At 35.9% G+C, this 16,827-nt stretch overlaps 1 protein-coding gene across 4 annotated transcripts in view; it reads right to left on the reverse strand.

Moving 5' to 3' along the window:
- CCSER2 (coiled-coil serine rich protein 2) overlaps positions 1-16,827 on the reverse strand; it is a 215,429-nt gene that overhangs the window by 113,730 nt on the left and 84,872 nt on the right. For all 4 annotated transcript variants that reach the window (XM_063085363.1, XM_063085364.1, XM_063085366.1 and 1 more), the window contains one exon: positions 6,589-6,679. In XM_063085363.1, coding sequence (XP_062941433.1) covers positions 6,589-6,679 — 91 coding nt within the window. The remainder of the gene's footprint in view (positions 1-6,588; positions 6,680-16,827) is intronic.

The raw sequence follows: 16,827 nt of genomic DNA on the forward strand, positions 1-16,827 counted from the left end.
GTGCTGGGATAACTGGATATTGATATGCAGGAGAATGAAACTAGATCCATACCTCTCACCATATACTAAAATCAACTCAAAATGGATTAAGGATTTAAATATACACCCTGAGACAATAAAACTTCTTAAAGAAAACATAGGAGAAACACTTCAGGAAATAGGACTGGGCACAGACTTCATGAATACGACCCCAAAAGCACGGGCAACCAAAGGAAAAATAAACAAATGGGATTATATCAAACTAAAAAGCTTCTGCACAGCAAAAGAAACAATTAAAAGAGTTAAAAGACAACCAACAGAGTGGGAGAAAATATTTGCAAAATATACATCTGACAAAGGATTAATATCCAGAATATATAAGGAACTCAAACATCTTTACAAGAAGAAAACAAGCAACCCAATTAAAAAATGGGCAAAAGAGCTAAGTAGGCATTTCTCTAAGGAAGATATCCAAATGGCCAACAGACATATGAAAAAATGCTCAACATCACTCAGCATCCGGGAAATGCAAATCAAAACCACATTGAGATACCATCTAACCCCAGTTAGGATGGCTAAAATCCAAAAGACTATGAACGATAAATGCTGGCGAGGCTGCGGAGAAAAAGGAACTCTCATACATTGTTGGTGGGACTGCAAAATGGTGCAGCCTCTATGGAAAATGGTATGGAGGTTCCTTAAACAATTGCAAATAGATCTACCATACGACCCAGCCATCCCACTGTTGGGAATATACCCAGAGGAATGGAAATCATCAAGTCGAAGGTATACCTGTTCCCCAATGTTTATCGCAGCACTCTTTACAATAGCCAAGAGTTGGAACCAGCCCAAATGCCCATCATCGGATGAGTGGATACGGAAAATGTGGTACATCTACACAATGGAATACTACTCAGCTATAAAAACGAATGAAATACTGCCATTTGCAACAACATGGATGGACCTTGAGAGAATTATATTAAGTGAAACAAGTCAGGCACAGAAAGAGAAATACCACATGTTCTCACTTATTGGAGGGAGCTAAAAATTAATATATAAATTTACACACACACATACACACACACACACACACAAACCGGGGGGGGGGGGGGGGGAAGAAGATATAACAACCACAATTATTTGAAGTTGATACAACAAGCAAACAGAAAGGACATTGTTGGGGGGGAGGGGGGAGGGGGAGGGGGGAGGGAGAAGGGAGGGAGGTTTTGGTGATGGGGAGCAATAATCAGCTACAATGTATATCGACAAAATAAAATTAAAAAAATAAATAAATAAATAAATAAAAAGAAAAAAAGAAAATAGTGTAAAAAATAGCTTTTTTAAAAGTAGAATACAAAGATGAAATTTCAGTTTTAATAACAAATTACATTATTATAAGGGAAAATAAAATATTTATAATCCCCCCCCCCCCAAAAAAAAAAAACCCTGGACCCTGGTGTTATCAGCAACATGCTCTAACCCACTGAGCTAACTGGCCAGCCCCAGAAAAGTTTAAAATAGAATGGATAGAGGTGTTAGGGCTCTGTACACACCACCCCAAAATATGACTGGTAGGAGACCAGTCTATGCCACCAAAAAATACTTCTTTGGCAAATTCTGAGCTAGTTATTCTGAGAAACTGCAGACACAGGAGTAGCTATGAAAAGATGCCCTTTTATAAAAGAAATTTAAATCTATAAAGGAAATCTACATGAGTAAATGCCTCTGTATCAGTAATAGGAATGTTCCTTTTCCTGATACGGATACTTTCATTACCTGAGAGATATTTTATCTGCATAACAACACAACCTTTATTCACCATGCATTCCTTCCCCTCACCCTTCTATAATATCTGTCACCAAAACCCCCAAGAAGTCCCAAGTCCCTATTTCCTTTTGTAGCTGGGGATGCTGTCTGAGCTTCAATCATCTGACCCTTCTTCAAGCCTCATATTTTGTGCTCCCATGCATACATACAAAGTTATAATTGTTTTTCTCCTTTTAATCTGCCCTATGCTAATTTAATTATGTCAGTTTAATTTAGCCCAGCCAAAGAATCTAGAAGTGATGGATTTTGGATGTGACCACCGCCGTTGTGCACACAATAAGCACAAAATAGCCGCCAGCCTTGTCTTCCACTCCAGCACCAAGCCCTTCCCCCCTTCCCTTTACGAGAAGCCTCCTGACTTAAACAGAAACCCCTTTTGCTTCCACAAGGACTCCATTATCCACCCCGGATCGACATTAGCATAATGCCCCTCCTTGATTGTATCAGTCCATATAAGCTCTCCCACCCTGCATATCTAGTTCTGTCTTCCATTTTGAGGGCAGCCCCGGGCTGCACCCCACTTTGGGCACAGCCCAGCAGATTCTTTTCCTTTAATAAAACTTGAATGGTACCCGGCATCTCGGCTCATTTTCTTTCAAGAAGGTAGAGGAAGCCACTTTTCCCTCCCCCACATAGGAGTAACAGCATGCAAAAGAAGATATATGTTATAGAAATTCATGGACCTAAGGATTATACCATAAATATACCAAATGCCAGGCTTTAATCTGTAGGCAATGAGTGGGCATTAGAAGTTCTTGAGCAAGAGGATAAAGCAACACAACTGTGCTTTTGATGTAACAAAATCGTTCACTTGAGAGATACCTTAGAACAAAAAGGGAACAAATGTCAAACACCCAATAATCTACCAAAAGAAATCCAGATTGCAAAATTGTGTCTAAGAAATTCCTTGACCAAGGTAAAAGAAAAGTATAAGAAAATTACAATTCTCTCTCTTTAACATCCTCCCAAATCACAACTGAAACCTAAAATTCTTTCTCCTATTATTCCTCTTCCGCCATTCCATGCTCCTTGACTTCCCTCTGCCCAATCTCTCCCTTCCCCATAAGCTGTCCAGAAACCTCAAAAGCACAATACCTCTTAAAGTTAAACCTCCTTCAGAACAGAGAAAACTCCTTAACGTTAATTCTAAGATCTGGTCTCATTCTGAGCTGAAAGCCATAGCCACATACATTCTAAGGTCTATACATTGGGAGACATTTGCACAGAAATCTAGATGTTTTAGGAATTGATAATCCAGGGCTCCCTAATGTATACCAACTAGTTCATACATTAGAGAAAACCCAGATGCAAAAATATAAAATGGAAAAAGCACAGTGTGAAGAAACTAAAGGTGACTTAAGAGCCCATGACTGATCGCACAGGAAAACAGAAGGAGTTTGAAAAGGACTTTCAGAGGATGTCCACAAAGTCTCTCTTGTGAACACAGATTAGGCTGATTCAGTCCTGTGAGCAAAGAAAGGTGAAATCCACTCAGATATCAGGGACAGACTAACACCATCAGACAGTACTCAGAAGATTCTGAAACATGTGACCCCATTTTTTCTCGATTCTGTGAAAGTCTTTAAAGGCAGAAATAGGGTAAACTGCCTCACTGCCAGAACTTGAATACCTGTACATTTGGAAAGAGATTTAGAAAAAAAAGCAGAATAAGGCTCAGAAAGAAATGATGTCCTTCACATAAAACAACTAGATATCTTTACCCGAGTCAATTAAACACTAGAGGAGGGAGTCTTATTAATACACTTACAGATACTATAAACAGAAAGGACACTGGGAAAACAATTGTCCTGCCTCAGATAAGAAACAAAGCATAAAAAATAAAGCAAGTGATTAATGAAAGTGTCCTGAGGAGGAAGTCAAGCACCCAACTTCCATTAAACTCAAAGATACATATTTTTTACAAATTAAAAGACAAACTTGTAAAAGTTTTATTGATACAAGCACTACAATATCAACCCCACTACTGTTATGTTACATAAACTCACCCTTGGGGTCACCAAAACACGCAGCTGTGGATATCTCCAATAACTCTCAGACAGTCCCCAAATCCCAGCCCACAGCTGTACAAGAAACGTTTGACCAGCATACTTTCCTCCTCTGTGCTACTACAAATGTTACCTTAACAGGGAAAAATTTACTGTTCAAATGAAACTGCCAGATAAATACTCTCCTCATGGTTCATTCCTTCAAAACTCTGAAGACTCTCCTATTCATAATGAAGTTACAGCAAACTTGTATCCAAATCAAACCCAAATTGAAGATCTCAATGAGGTGCAAGTCTTCTTGTGGGCAAAAATTCCACTGATATTGGCAGAATTAGTGGGGCTGAAACTATTAAGGTTCAGAGTGACCAACCCAAATCTCTACCCAAACTTGCATAATATCCTCAAAAACCAGAAGCTAAAAAAGAACTAAAACCAATAGTTGAAAGCATATTAGAAAACTCCTTAAACCTCTACCAGTTTTTGTAACATTCCTATCCACCCAACCAAAAAACACAATGGGTAGGTACAGTCACTTGGGACCTCAGAGCTACAAAAAGAATAATCATTCCCCACTTTCCTGTAGTACCAAACCTAAATACTATTTTACCTTTGGTGCCTCCAGAGGCTACAACTTTTAGATCCATGTTCTGCTTTCTTTAGTGTTCTGTTAACTTAAAATAGTTGCTTGCTTTCTCCTAGAAAAAACTTATAATATATATAGGATGTTCCCAGGAGTTCCCTCCTGCTTTTCACAAGTCCCCAATCAAGACTTCAAAGACTTCAAATTTCCTTGTGATTCTACTTTAATATGTGGATAACTTTCTACTGTGCATTAAAGATAAGGCAGGCTCTAATACTGATTCCATCTGTACTTCCTGTTGTAAAATCCATTATCTAGGATGTGATTTATCCCAAGGAGGTAAATCCCTCACTCCTTACTACCAGCTCTAAAAATTCATGTTACATTTCCTGGATCATCAAGTCTTATTATTTTTTCCCCCATAATTTTCAATAATTTATGTTTTTCCTTTGTGTTCTACAATATTTTTCCACTTGAACTTCCAGGCCACTAATTTAGATTTCAACAGCAGCTATGCTTTCAGTTGTTTAGTAAGTTTTTCTGTTGGGAAATTCTGTTTTATAACTGCAATTGTATCTCCCAAAGTGATTTCATTACTAACTCCTTAAGATACTCCAATCCTGGGAGTTCTGTTACCTTCCCTGTTCTTCCAGAGTGTTGGCTGAGATTTTTGTTTCTCAACACCAGAAGTCAGCTCTGGTTGCTGGAGTACCCCAAGTGACAGCAGAACCACAAGAAGGTGCAACAATTCTCTACCCCTGTGATATAGCACATACTGTCCTCAGCTCTTCATTCTCTCCTCTAATAGAATTACACATCTAATGTCCTCTGTCATGTGAGTGCAGAGCCTCTCACTACGAACAGAATATTATTCCCCATCCCAGTGGTGTTAGGCTTGGCCATGTGACCTGCTCTGGCCAACAGAATGTGGTTAGAAGTAACAATGTGCTGTTTCTAAATCAACACTTTAAGAGACATAATATGCATGTTTCTGCTCATTCTATTGCACTTCTGCCACCTGACATGAAAACAACCTGCCCCTTTAAGAGACATAATATGCATGTTTCTGCTCATTCTGTTGCACTTCTGCCACCTGACATGAAAACAACCTGCCCCAAGTAGTCCTGGTCTCAAAATGAAAAAAACATGGAGTAGACGTGAACCCAGTCCCACAGTCTGAGCTGTCCCAGTTAATCCACAGATCCATGAATAAGAAAAATAAATGTTTATTTTAAAAGCCACTGTGATTTTGAGAATGACTGTTACATAGCATTCCGGCAGGAAAAGAAAATATCTGACCAATATGACAAATATAAACTTGTGGTAAAGCAGCAAGCAGGCTCCTAATACCTCAATGAAGGACTAGTACAAAGACTTCCCCTCTCTGAAATATCCTTGCACCATGGAAGTTCTGGTGAGGGATTCCACTCACCCTTTTTAGTTTATCCCTGGTCCACAGGAGACCTCAGAGACCAAGCAAATGTTGACTGACAGGGAATCATCAGATCTCTAGAGCCATTCCTCTTCCCAGGAGGATCTCCATTTCAACTGTTTCTCCACCAGTCCTTACAACAGAAAACCCTGCAAATTCTATGTCACTGCGGACAAGAGAACCCAAGGTCTCTCTTGCACATGGATTATCTAAAGTACCACCTCAGCAGTTACTGAGATCCAGAGAGGAAGATGGACTGGAATTGGGAGTAAAAAGGGCAGAGTGATTCATTCAGAAGGTCACCACCTTCCCAGAATTGGTCTTTTAAAAATACCTGTCAAATTAATATATTATACTATTTCAGAAGTCAAGGTGCTTCAAAAAGTTCATGGAAAAAGAAGATTAAAAGATAATACAAACCTTTCCATGAATTTCTTGAAGTACTCTCATATTTCTTCTTTAAATCAAAATGAGACAAGGGGAGGAAAAATTGAGCATGTACATAGAAAAAAAAGTAAAATTCCATCTTCCACTTACTTTATGGTGTAGGTACACAATGTTATTGGATCATAAAGAATTTTATGTCAAACCTACAAAGTCAGGTTTAAAACAGGTTTTAAACCTATTTTATATCACTTAAGATTGATTCTTGGTCTGAAAGCTCCACTGAGATTAAAAAGTCTGCAAGTTAACAAATATCAAATTGGTAATAGTCAAGTAACTCAAGTACATGTTTCTGGAGGTTCAACATTGTCCCAACTTACCATTTTCAAGAGGTGCATCCTCAGGCAGATCCACATCAAGCATAAGGTCATCATCCTCGAGGTCACATGATTCAAGATTATTCAGAATATCCTGTAAAGAAAAGCAGTAAAAAAGTCTACTATCTGGCTCAAATGATGCATATAACCATTAGTTTTGAAACTATCATACGATAACTGGGTTTACTCAATGTTTGCACTATAAGAATAAAACAGATTGTAAAAATTTTAAAAACAGATTCAACTAGTTTATTTAACTAAGCTATTTGTAACATCCTCTCCTAGTCTTCCTCTCTCCTAGTTTTTATTTTCATTTAAAGAGACTTAAACAGTGCTCACTAATGTGCCAGATATTTTTCTAAGTATTTTACAAATGTTACTTCATTCAATTAATCTTCAAACTAACCCTACGAGTTAGTGACTAATATGGTCTCTATATTACATATGATCAAACTAATGCAGAGGGAGCCTAATTACTTGGCCCAAACAGGATCCAAACATAGGAGGTCTAGCTCCTGAGTCCATGCTTCTAACAACTTCCCTGACAACATGAGTAATCAGAAATAGTGAAGAACTGTGCAAAATTTCTTCATATTTGGTGTGTTGCTTTATTATTTCTAGGAACTGAACCACTTGTGTAAAAATAATGAAATAATCCTCTAACAATGTGATTATTCTATTTCCTTACTTGTGCCAAACCCACCTCCCACTACCCTTAGCACCCCACTACCTCCTTGGCTTGACTCAATTATTCTTTTTCTATGGCAGAACTAGAATACTCAATCTGGTATAAACAGCCCCTGCTGGGTTCTATTAGCAACCTTACTAGCTATCATGTTTCTTTAGAAAAGGAGTATATACAAGTAAAAAGACCACAAGTCCACAAATTTTAAAATGACTAAGAGATTATGGCCATGAAAAACTCTTATAGAAGGGGAGTATCTACTTTATTATGGATATTATGAATAAAATTGGAACTGTTTCCTGTGTCAGGTATTCCATCCAAATATTTCCAATTTTGTGTTGTTAGGCTCTCTGGGGATTAAAAGTAATTGGAATAATTATTATTTTTTAAAAAAAAATCTCTGCCCTGATTTGATCATCACATATTGCACACAAGTATTGATGTTCAACACTGTACCCCACAGATATGTTTTAATACAAAAATTAATTAATTGTTAAAAATCTCTGGATAATTATTTAACCTTGGTACATGAAAGAGGTATTTCTTAGAATCTCTTTTCATCATGAAAATTTCTGCTATCCTTATTATATCCTAAAAATCAAGAAAAAATATGAACATGATAACAAAAGATGAATATAAAAAAAACTGGCAAAGAACATAGTAAGAATTTACATATATAAAATAAGTGGGCAATAAATACGATATAGGAAAGAATGCTAATACCAATGTTGATTAGTATCAATAAATGAGAAGAATCTGACACTCAATTATACTGCCGACAGGATTGGAGTCACACACTTTCTGGAGGCAAATTTGTTAAAATTTGCTAAAGCCTTTTTGAAAAAGGCAAATTTTTCAATCCTAATAATTATCCCTTAGAAATAATCAGACAAATGGACAAAATGTATGTGTAATTATGGTCATGTAGCACTGTTCAGAATGGCAAAAAGTAGACACATCCTAAATGCCTAACAATAGAAATATGATTAAACTCAAAGTATGGTACAATTGTACAACAGAATACTCTGTTGTTCTTTAAAAGATAAAAATATACTTATAGACATAAAACTGGGAGAAACAAAATAGAGTTATTTCCAATCACTTGCTCTTAAAAATAATGCTTCAGTAAATTCCTATAAATCCAAAGCAAAATGAAATAAATTGATCTAACTATGTATCAGGTTGATGGCATAACACCCATAGGGAGAAATTATTTCAAGTGGGCAGGAAAAAAAAAATCTTCAAACTGTTTTTGGTAATTATAATATGGGTGGTGGTACTGAAATTGCTATTCTGAAATGACTGTGTATATATAAGTCTAAATTAAATAAGTTATCATGTTGATGTTTGTTGAAAGTGGATTCTCACCTTAGGAAAAAAGGAGATAAAGATGTAAGAACAATGGAATTAAGTAAAAACTCTATGTACCTGAATTTGAATTGGAAGTATCAGTAAGAACACAAGATGTATTTCATCTTAAAGGAAAAATATACTGCTTCCACTGAAAAGGACTAGATGTTAACTGGGAAAAAAAAAGCAGGTCTCTAAAGCAGTATTACAGAATTATCCATTTTATGATAAAAACATCATATAATATGCATAGAAAAAAGTCGGGATGAAAACCTAACCACAGATTAACTCTATTTTAGAATTATGTTTTTTTCTTTCTTTTTTTGTTTAAAGTACCTGTGTTTTCTCATTTCCTGCAATAAGCATTCAGATATGTAATTTTACCAAAGAAAAAAAAATCCTACCATCTATAAAAATATTTGGCTGTTCATGTATATATGTCTGAGTATGTGTGAAACAAGATGGTATTGGGTGCCCCCGACCAGATCTGACAAATAGGGCCACAGCAAAAAATCAAAGACAATAAAACCTCATATTCTAAGTCCAGAGCAGGGCTTGATGAGAGGCACTGAATCAGCAAAAAGAACACTGTCACCATTGCCAGAAAGATGCCAAACTTCTGATAACTAAACTCTACATTTGTTTTATGTGGTTTTCTGTACCTTTTATAATGAAAGGTTTAAAAAAAAACAGCCTAGCCTTAAAGAATGTGAGATAATATGTGCTTACATTCTTTTATATTCCTTTTAATTTTTGTGTAATAAGGACATAGGGCTAATATAATAAGTAAAACTTCAGGTTGGGTAAAGTCTGTCTCCTGTGGCACAAACAGGGAGGGACAAATCATACAAACCCAGCCTGCATGTGGGAACCTTCAACCCGGCCCATCTCCTAACCACAATAAAAACCAGAGCCATTTGCCCCTCCCTTCATGCAAACCATTCTGGACCAGCTTGGCTGCTTCCCCTGCTCTTCCCATAAAGTTTCATTATGTGAATTAAAAATCATTTCAAACTCTCTTGGTACATGTGTGACACCATCGTTTTGACATCTGAACAATTTGAGGGGGGGGGGGTTGATCCTACCCCTCCATGTTGCAACCACAGACACACTCTCAATAACTCGACAAATAAATACCAGTGTGCTAAGCACTATCCCAGATAAACAAGACTGAAGAGTTTTAAGAAGTGACAAATTGAGATTTGCATTAAAGAAATATTATTCTGGCTGCAGTGTGGAGAATGGATTTAAACAGGGCCAGAGAAACCAGTTTTGTGGCTATTGCAAAATATACGTGATATACGATGGTTGTTATCAGTGTCAATGAGAATGAAGAATAAGCAGCTCTGAGACATACTGAGAAGTTAAAATCCATAGGATCAGAGTCAACTAAGAAGCAAGCAAGGAGCGATAGGTGGCTCCTTAGTTCCTGTCTTAAACAGTTGTATGATACCTATTAATTGAAATACAGTATAGAAAAGGAAGGCCAATTTCAATAAAGCTGGGAAAAATAAAATAAATGAAACAATGATGAGAGGGAAAAAGTGGGGGAAGACCAGATATGGTAGAAGATAACAGAGTTAATGTACAGTTTTGGAACCAAATATTTTTATATGTCTGCTGCAATATATGGGTCCAGAATTGAGCAAAGAGATGTGAAATATGGGAGTCACCACCAAACAGATGACAAGTGGAAGATCTTGAATAATGAGTTTGATAAGAGAGACAGTGCCAAGTGAGAAGACTGAATTCCAATAACTCCCTCAGACAATTTTTTCCCATTCATCTTTTAAGAAGGTCTCTTTCTCCAATATGAGATTTTGAGAAGAGTTACATCGGAGATGTTGTTAGGCCTTACAGTAAATGGAAAAATTAATCAATTGATTTTTCTTCACCAGTTTAGAAATCACCTGCACAGGGTAAGAGTTGCATTATCATAGGGACAGAGGAAGCCACATAGAGTGGAGATTGGTTACTGTGGGAAGGAGTTTCTGTTTCATGTTTGTTGTGGTAGTCTCTTTCTCTAACTGGCAGTCCTGTACCTGATGGGGGCCAACATCCACATGCACCTGTTTTAGTTAGACAATCTAATGCACTCATTAGCTAGGAGTATGACAATTAAAACCTCAATCTGTATACTCTCTGGCTAAGCCTCACTGGACTTAAAACTCAAAGAACGTATTAGCAGAACTAAGACATAAAACTTCCTTGGTCTCTGAGAAAGATCACTTTTCCATTTATATACTGTGAGATGGTGTGTTGGTGCTTCCTTCAAACAGTTCTCCTTCACTATAAATCCGAAAAAGCCTAAATGTTTTTGAGAAATGAATGACACCATCAATCCTTTAATTATTATACTGTAAAATTAATTTTTTGGTGTGCAGTTTGTGAATTTTACAGCACACATATTTATGTAAACACCAACAAAAATCAGAATGCGGAACAGTTTCTTCACCCCCAAAAAAATCCCTTACACTACCAAGATATGGTTATACCCTCCTCCCACCCATAACTTCTGTCAAACAGTGACCTGTTCTCCACCACTATAGTTTTACATTTCGAAAATGTCTTCAAAATGGAGTCATATATTATGCAACCATTTGAGAGTGACATCTTTCACTCAGCATAATGCCTTTAGGATTCACCTAAGTTGTTAGGTGTATCAACAATTGATTCCTTTGTACTGCTGAGTAGTATTCCAGTGCATGGATTTATCAGTTTGTGTATCCATTTACTCACTGAAGGATGTTTGACTTTTTCCAGTTTTTAGCTATTATAATGAACATTCATGTACAAGTTTTTGTGTAATTAGGTGCTTTCACTTCTGTAGGGTAAATACCCCCCAAGTGGGACTGCTGGATGATATAGTTAGTGTTAAGTTTCCTTCTGAAGAAACTGCTAAACCATTTCCCAGAGTTGCTGTAACATTTTTCTGATCAGCAATGAATGAGACTTCTAGTTGATTTATATCCTCACCAGCCCTTAGTGTTGTCAGTAATCTTTACTCTAGCTATTCTAATAGGTATAAGGTGTGCAGTGGTGATTCAGCATATTCTAATTTTGCTAATGATGCTGAACATATTTTCATGTACTTATCTGCCATCCTTCCAACTTTTTTGGTGAAGTTCTGTTCAAGACTCTTACACAATTTTTACTTGGTGACTATTAGTGATGACTTTCAAGAACTCTATAAATTCTGGACAAAAGTCTTTTAACAAATAATGTGATTCACAAATACATTATCCCAGTTTGTAGCTTGATTTTTAATTTTTTCTTAACAGTGTCTTTGGTAGAGCAAATTTTGATGAAATCATTTTCTTTCTGGATCATGCTTTTGGCATAATTTATTCACCTAATCCCCAGGTCACAAAGATTTTTTTTACATGTTTTCTTTTTAAAATTTTACATTTTACAGTAAGATCTAAGGTCCACTTTGGGGATAATCTTTGTGTAAGATGTGAAATTTTAGTCAAGGATCCTTTCTTTTTTAACATACGAATAATCAGTGTCCAACAGCACTTGTCAAAAGCTTTTACCACTGAATTGCTTTTGTGCCTGTGTCAAAGATCAATAGGTTGTCTTTGTATAGGTCCAGTTCTTTTCTGGAGTCTCTATCACATTCCATTGATTTACCTGATCATCCCTTTGCCTATAAGACATATCATGATTGCTTTACTATGGGGTAGTATAATTCCTACAATTTTGTTATGCTGTTTCAAATTTGTTTGTAAAATTTGTTGGCCCTTTTGACTGGTATTGCATTAAATGTATAAATAAATCACTTTGCAGTGATTTATACATTTAAATATTGAGTTTTCCAATCCATGAACAGCAACTGACTCTATTTATTTAGGTCTTCTAATTTTATTTAGATCTTCTTCAATTATAAGAAGATCTCTACAGTGTAGTAGAGTTTTCCTTTCCCCAAATTCTCATCAGCATTTGCTATTCTCAGTCTTTTTAATAACAGCCAGTCTAACTGGGGTGAGATGATATCTCAATGTGGTTTTGATTTCAATTTATCTGATGATTAGTGATGCTGAGAATTTTTCACGTGTCTATTGGCTATTTGTATGTCTTCCTTTAAAAAATGTCTATTCATCTCCTTTGCCCATTTTTTAATTGGATGATTGGGTTTTTTGCTGTGTAATTGCTTGGGTTCCTTATATATTATGGATATTAACCCTTGTCAGATGTATAGTTTACAAATATTTTCTCCCATAACATACATTGTCTTTCTGTTCTGTTGTTTCCTTTGCTGAACAGAGGGTTTTAGTTTGATATAATGCCATTTGTTTATTTTTTCTTTAAGTTGTTTGTGCTTTTAGAATCTTATTCATAAAGTCTTTGCCCAATACTACTGGCTAGAGTGTTTCCCTTAATGTTTTCCTTTAGCAATTTTATGGTTTCAGGTCTCATATTTAAGTCTGTAACCCATTTTGAGTTGATGTTGGTGTACAGTGGGCAGTATGGGTCCATTTCCATTCTTCTGCACATAGATATTTTCCCAGCACCATTTATTGAAGAGGCAGTCTTTTCCTCAATGTATGTTCTTGTTGCTTTTGTCAAAAACCAGCTGGCTGTAAGTATGTGGGTTGATTCCCAGGTTCTCTATTTTGTGTTTCATTGATCCGAGTGTCTATGTAAATGCCAGTACCATGCTGTTGTGGCTACAATAGCTCTGAAGTATAATTTGAAGTCAGGTAGTGTTATCCCTCCAGCTTTTTTTTCTTTTTGCTCAGGATTACGTTTGTTATTCAGGGACTTTTATTATTCCATATGAACTATTTCTGTGAAGAATGTCATGGAATTTTGATGGGGATTGCATTGAATCTGTAGTTCTCATTGTAGAGATCTTTCACCTCCTTGGTTAAATTTGTTCCTAGGTATTTTATTTTTTTAGCAACTGTTGTAAATAGGCTTGCTTTCTTTTTCTGCTAGTTCATTACTAGAGTATAAAACCACTACTGATTTTGGGGTGTTGATTTTGTATCCTGCAACATTACTGAAATCATTTATCAGCTCTAAGAGTTTTTTGATAAGAGTCTTTAGGTTCTTCTACATATAGGATCTGTGTCATCTGCAAACAGGGATACTTTGACTTCTTCCTTTCCAATCTAAATGCCCCTTATTTCTTTTCTTGCCTGCTTAGTCTGGCTAGTACTTCCAATACTACGTTAAAAATAAGTGGTGAGAGTGGGCATCTTTGTCTTACTCCTATTCTTATTATCCCATTCAGGATGATATTGGCAATTGGTTTGTCATAAAATTTGCTTTAGTGTGTTGAGATAATTTCCTTCTATACCTAATTTGGTGAGAGTCTTTATCATAAAGCGATGTTGAATTTTGTCAAATGCCTTTTCTGTGTCTACTGAGATAATCATGTTTTTTGTACTTGATTTTGTTGATAGGGTGTATCACATATATTGACGTGCATGTGTTGAATCAACCTTGCATCCCTGGGATGAATTCCTCTTGATCATGGTGTATAATTTTTTTGATACGCTACTGTATTCCGATTGCTGATATTTTATTGAGGATTTTTGCATCTATGTTCACCAAGAATACTGGCCTGTAATTTTCTTTTTTTATTGTATCTTTATCTGGTTTTGGTATCAGGGTGATGGTGGCCTCATAGAATGAGTGTGGGAGACTGGCTTCAGTTTCAATATTTTGGAAAAGACTGATGAGAAGTGGTATTAAATCTTCTTTAAAGGTTTAATAGAATTCAGCTGTAAACCAATCCAGTCCTGGGCTTTTCTTTGTTGGGAGACTGCTCATTACTGCTTCAATGTCATTGCTTGTAATTGGTCTGTTCAGGTTTTGTTTCTTCTTGGTTCAGTCTTGGTAGTTTGCATGTGTCCAGAAATTTTAACCATTTCCACCAGGTTTTCATATATGTTGGCATTCAGTTGTTTATAATAATATCTAATGATTCTTTGTATTTCTGTGGTATCAGTTGTAATGTCTCCTTTTTCGTTTCTGATTTTTGTTATTTGGGTCTTCTTTTTTTTTTTTTTTTTTTTTGTTAGCCTAGCTAACGGCCTATTTTATTTACCTTCTCAAAAAAACAACTTTTTCATTGATCTTTTGTGTCATTTTTAGGGTTTCTATTTCACTTAGTTCTCTTCTGATCTTAATTACTTCTTTTCATCTATTACTTTAACGATTAGATTGTTGTTTTTCTAATTCTTTGAGCAATAGCATTATGTCATTTATTTGGAGTCTTTCCATCCACGTTTTCATATAAGCTTTTATTGCAATAAACTTTGGTATGATGTATCTTTATTTTCCCGAGCTTCATCAATTTTTTTGATTTCCTGTTTGATTTCTTCTTGTACTCTTAGATCATTCAGGAGTGTGCTGTTTACTTTCCATATGCCTGTATAGATTCCAGAGTTTTGCTTGTTATTGATTTCCTGTTTTAATCCTCTGTGTCTGAAAAGATACTTGGAATGATTTCAATTTTTTAAAATTTTCTGAAACTTGATTAGTGACTTAACATGTGGTTTACCCTGGAGAACGTTCCATGTGCTGATGAGAAGAATGTACATTTTATAGTTGTTGGATATAAAATGTTCTATAGATGTCTGCCAGGTCCAATTGTTCTAAGGTGTAGTTTAAACCTGTGGGATTTTTTGTTGATTTGTTGTCTGGAAGATCTGTACAATGCTGAGAGGAGTGTTCATCCAGTGTTATCATATTACGCTCTATCTCTCTTTTTAGATCTAATAGTTTTTGTTTTACATATTGAAATGCTCGAGTGTTGGGAGTATACATATTTATGATTGTTATGTTATCTAACTGGATAGATCTCTTTATGATTATTTAATGGCCTTGTCTCTTTTTATGGTTTTTGGTTTAAAGTCTATTTTATCAAATATAAGAATAGCTATACCTCCTTGTTTTTGGTTTCTATCTGCATGGTATATTCTTTTCCATCCTTTCATTTTTAGTCTGTGTGTCTTTATAGGTGAGCTGGGTCTCTTGAAGACAGCATATAGTTGTTGGGTCTAGCTTTTTAATTCAATCAGTCAGTCTGTGTCTTTTGAATGTGGAGTTTAATCCATTTACATCTAGGGTAGTTACTGACGAGTATTGCTTTACTCCTGTCATTATATTGCTTTTTATTAAGATGTTTTAAATATCATTTGTTCCTTTCTTCCCCTTTTATTTTTCATCTTCAGTGTTAATTGGATTTTTGAGGTGACATGATTTAGTTTCTTTCTCTTTCTTGTTTGCATTTAGTTTTAAAGGCAGGTTTTTCTCTTGTGAATTCGTGATAGGGATTATCATTTTTCAGATTCTGGATGAAGGACTCCTTTGAGAATTTCTTGCAGGGTTTGGTCATGTGGTAGTGAACTCCCATAACTTTTGTTTGTCTGAGAAATACACTATTTCTCCCACATTTCTGAAGGATATCCTAGCTCAGTATAGAACTCTTGGCTGGCAATTATTTTTTTAGTATTTTGTGTATATCATCCCTTTTTCTCCTCACCTGAAGATTTCAGTTGAGGAGTCTGCTGTTAGTCTGATGGGGGCTCCATTACACTTGAGTTGATGCTTTTCTCTTGCTACTTTTAGAATTCTCTATCTTTGAGTTTTCCCAGTTTGACTATAATGTGTCTTGTAGAGGATCTATTTGAATTGAATCTGTTTGGGGATCTTTGGGCTTCCTGGATCTGAAGGTCTGCATCTCTCTCTATACCTGGAAAGTTTTCTGTTGTTATTTCCTTGAATAGGTTTTCCATGCCTTTTCCTTTCTTCTCCCTTTCTGGAATACCCATGATTCAGATGTTTGTGTGCTTCAGATTGTCTGCTATCTCTCTTAGATTTTCTTCATTTTTTAAAATTCTTTTTTCCTTTTGTTTTTTCCTGCCTGGGTTATTTCATAAAGACCATCTTCAAAGTCTGAAATTCTGCTGCTGCTCTAGCCTGATGCTCAAGCTTGGTGCTCTATTTTTATTTCAGTGAGTGAATCCTACAGTGCTAGGAGTTCTGCTACATTTCTTTTTAAGGTACTAATCCTTTTGTAAATGTCTTCCTTCATGTCCTGGATATTTTTTGTTTCATTGTGTTCTCTAATTGATTCTTCTTTTATCTCTTTGAGTTTTCTTAAGATCAGTGCTCAAAATTCCTTTTCAGACACTTCAAGGGTTTCTGCTATTGGGTCTGGTATTTGAGAATTACCACATTCTTTCAACGGT

The sequence above is a fragment of the Cynocephalus volans genome, chromosome 2, assembly GCF_027409185.1.
Source record: "Cynocephalus volans isolate mCynVol1 chromosome 2, mCynVol1.pri, whole genome shotgun sequence".
Classification (NCBI taxonomy): domain Eukaryota; kingdom Metazoa; phylum Chordata; class Mammalia; order Dermoptera; family Cynocephalidae; genus Cynocephalus; species Cynocephalus volans.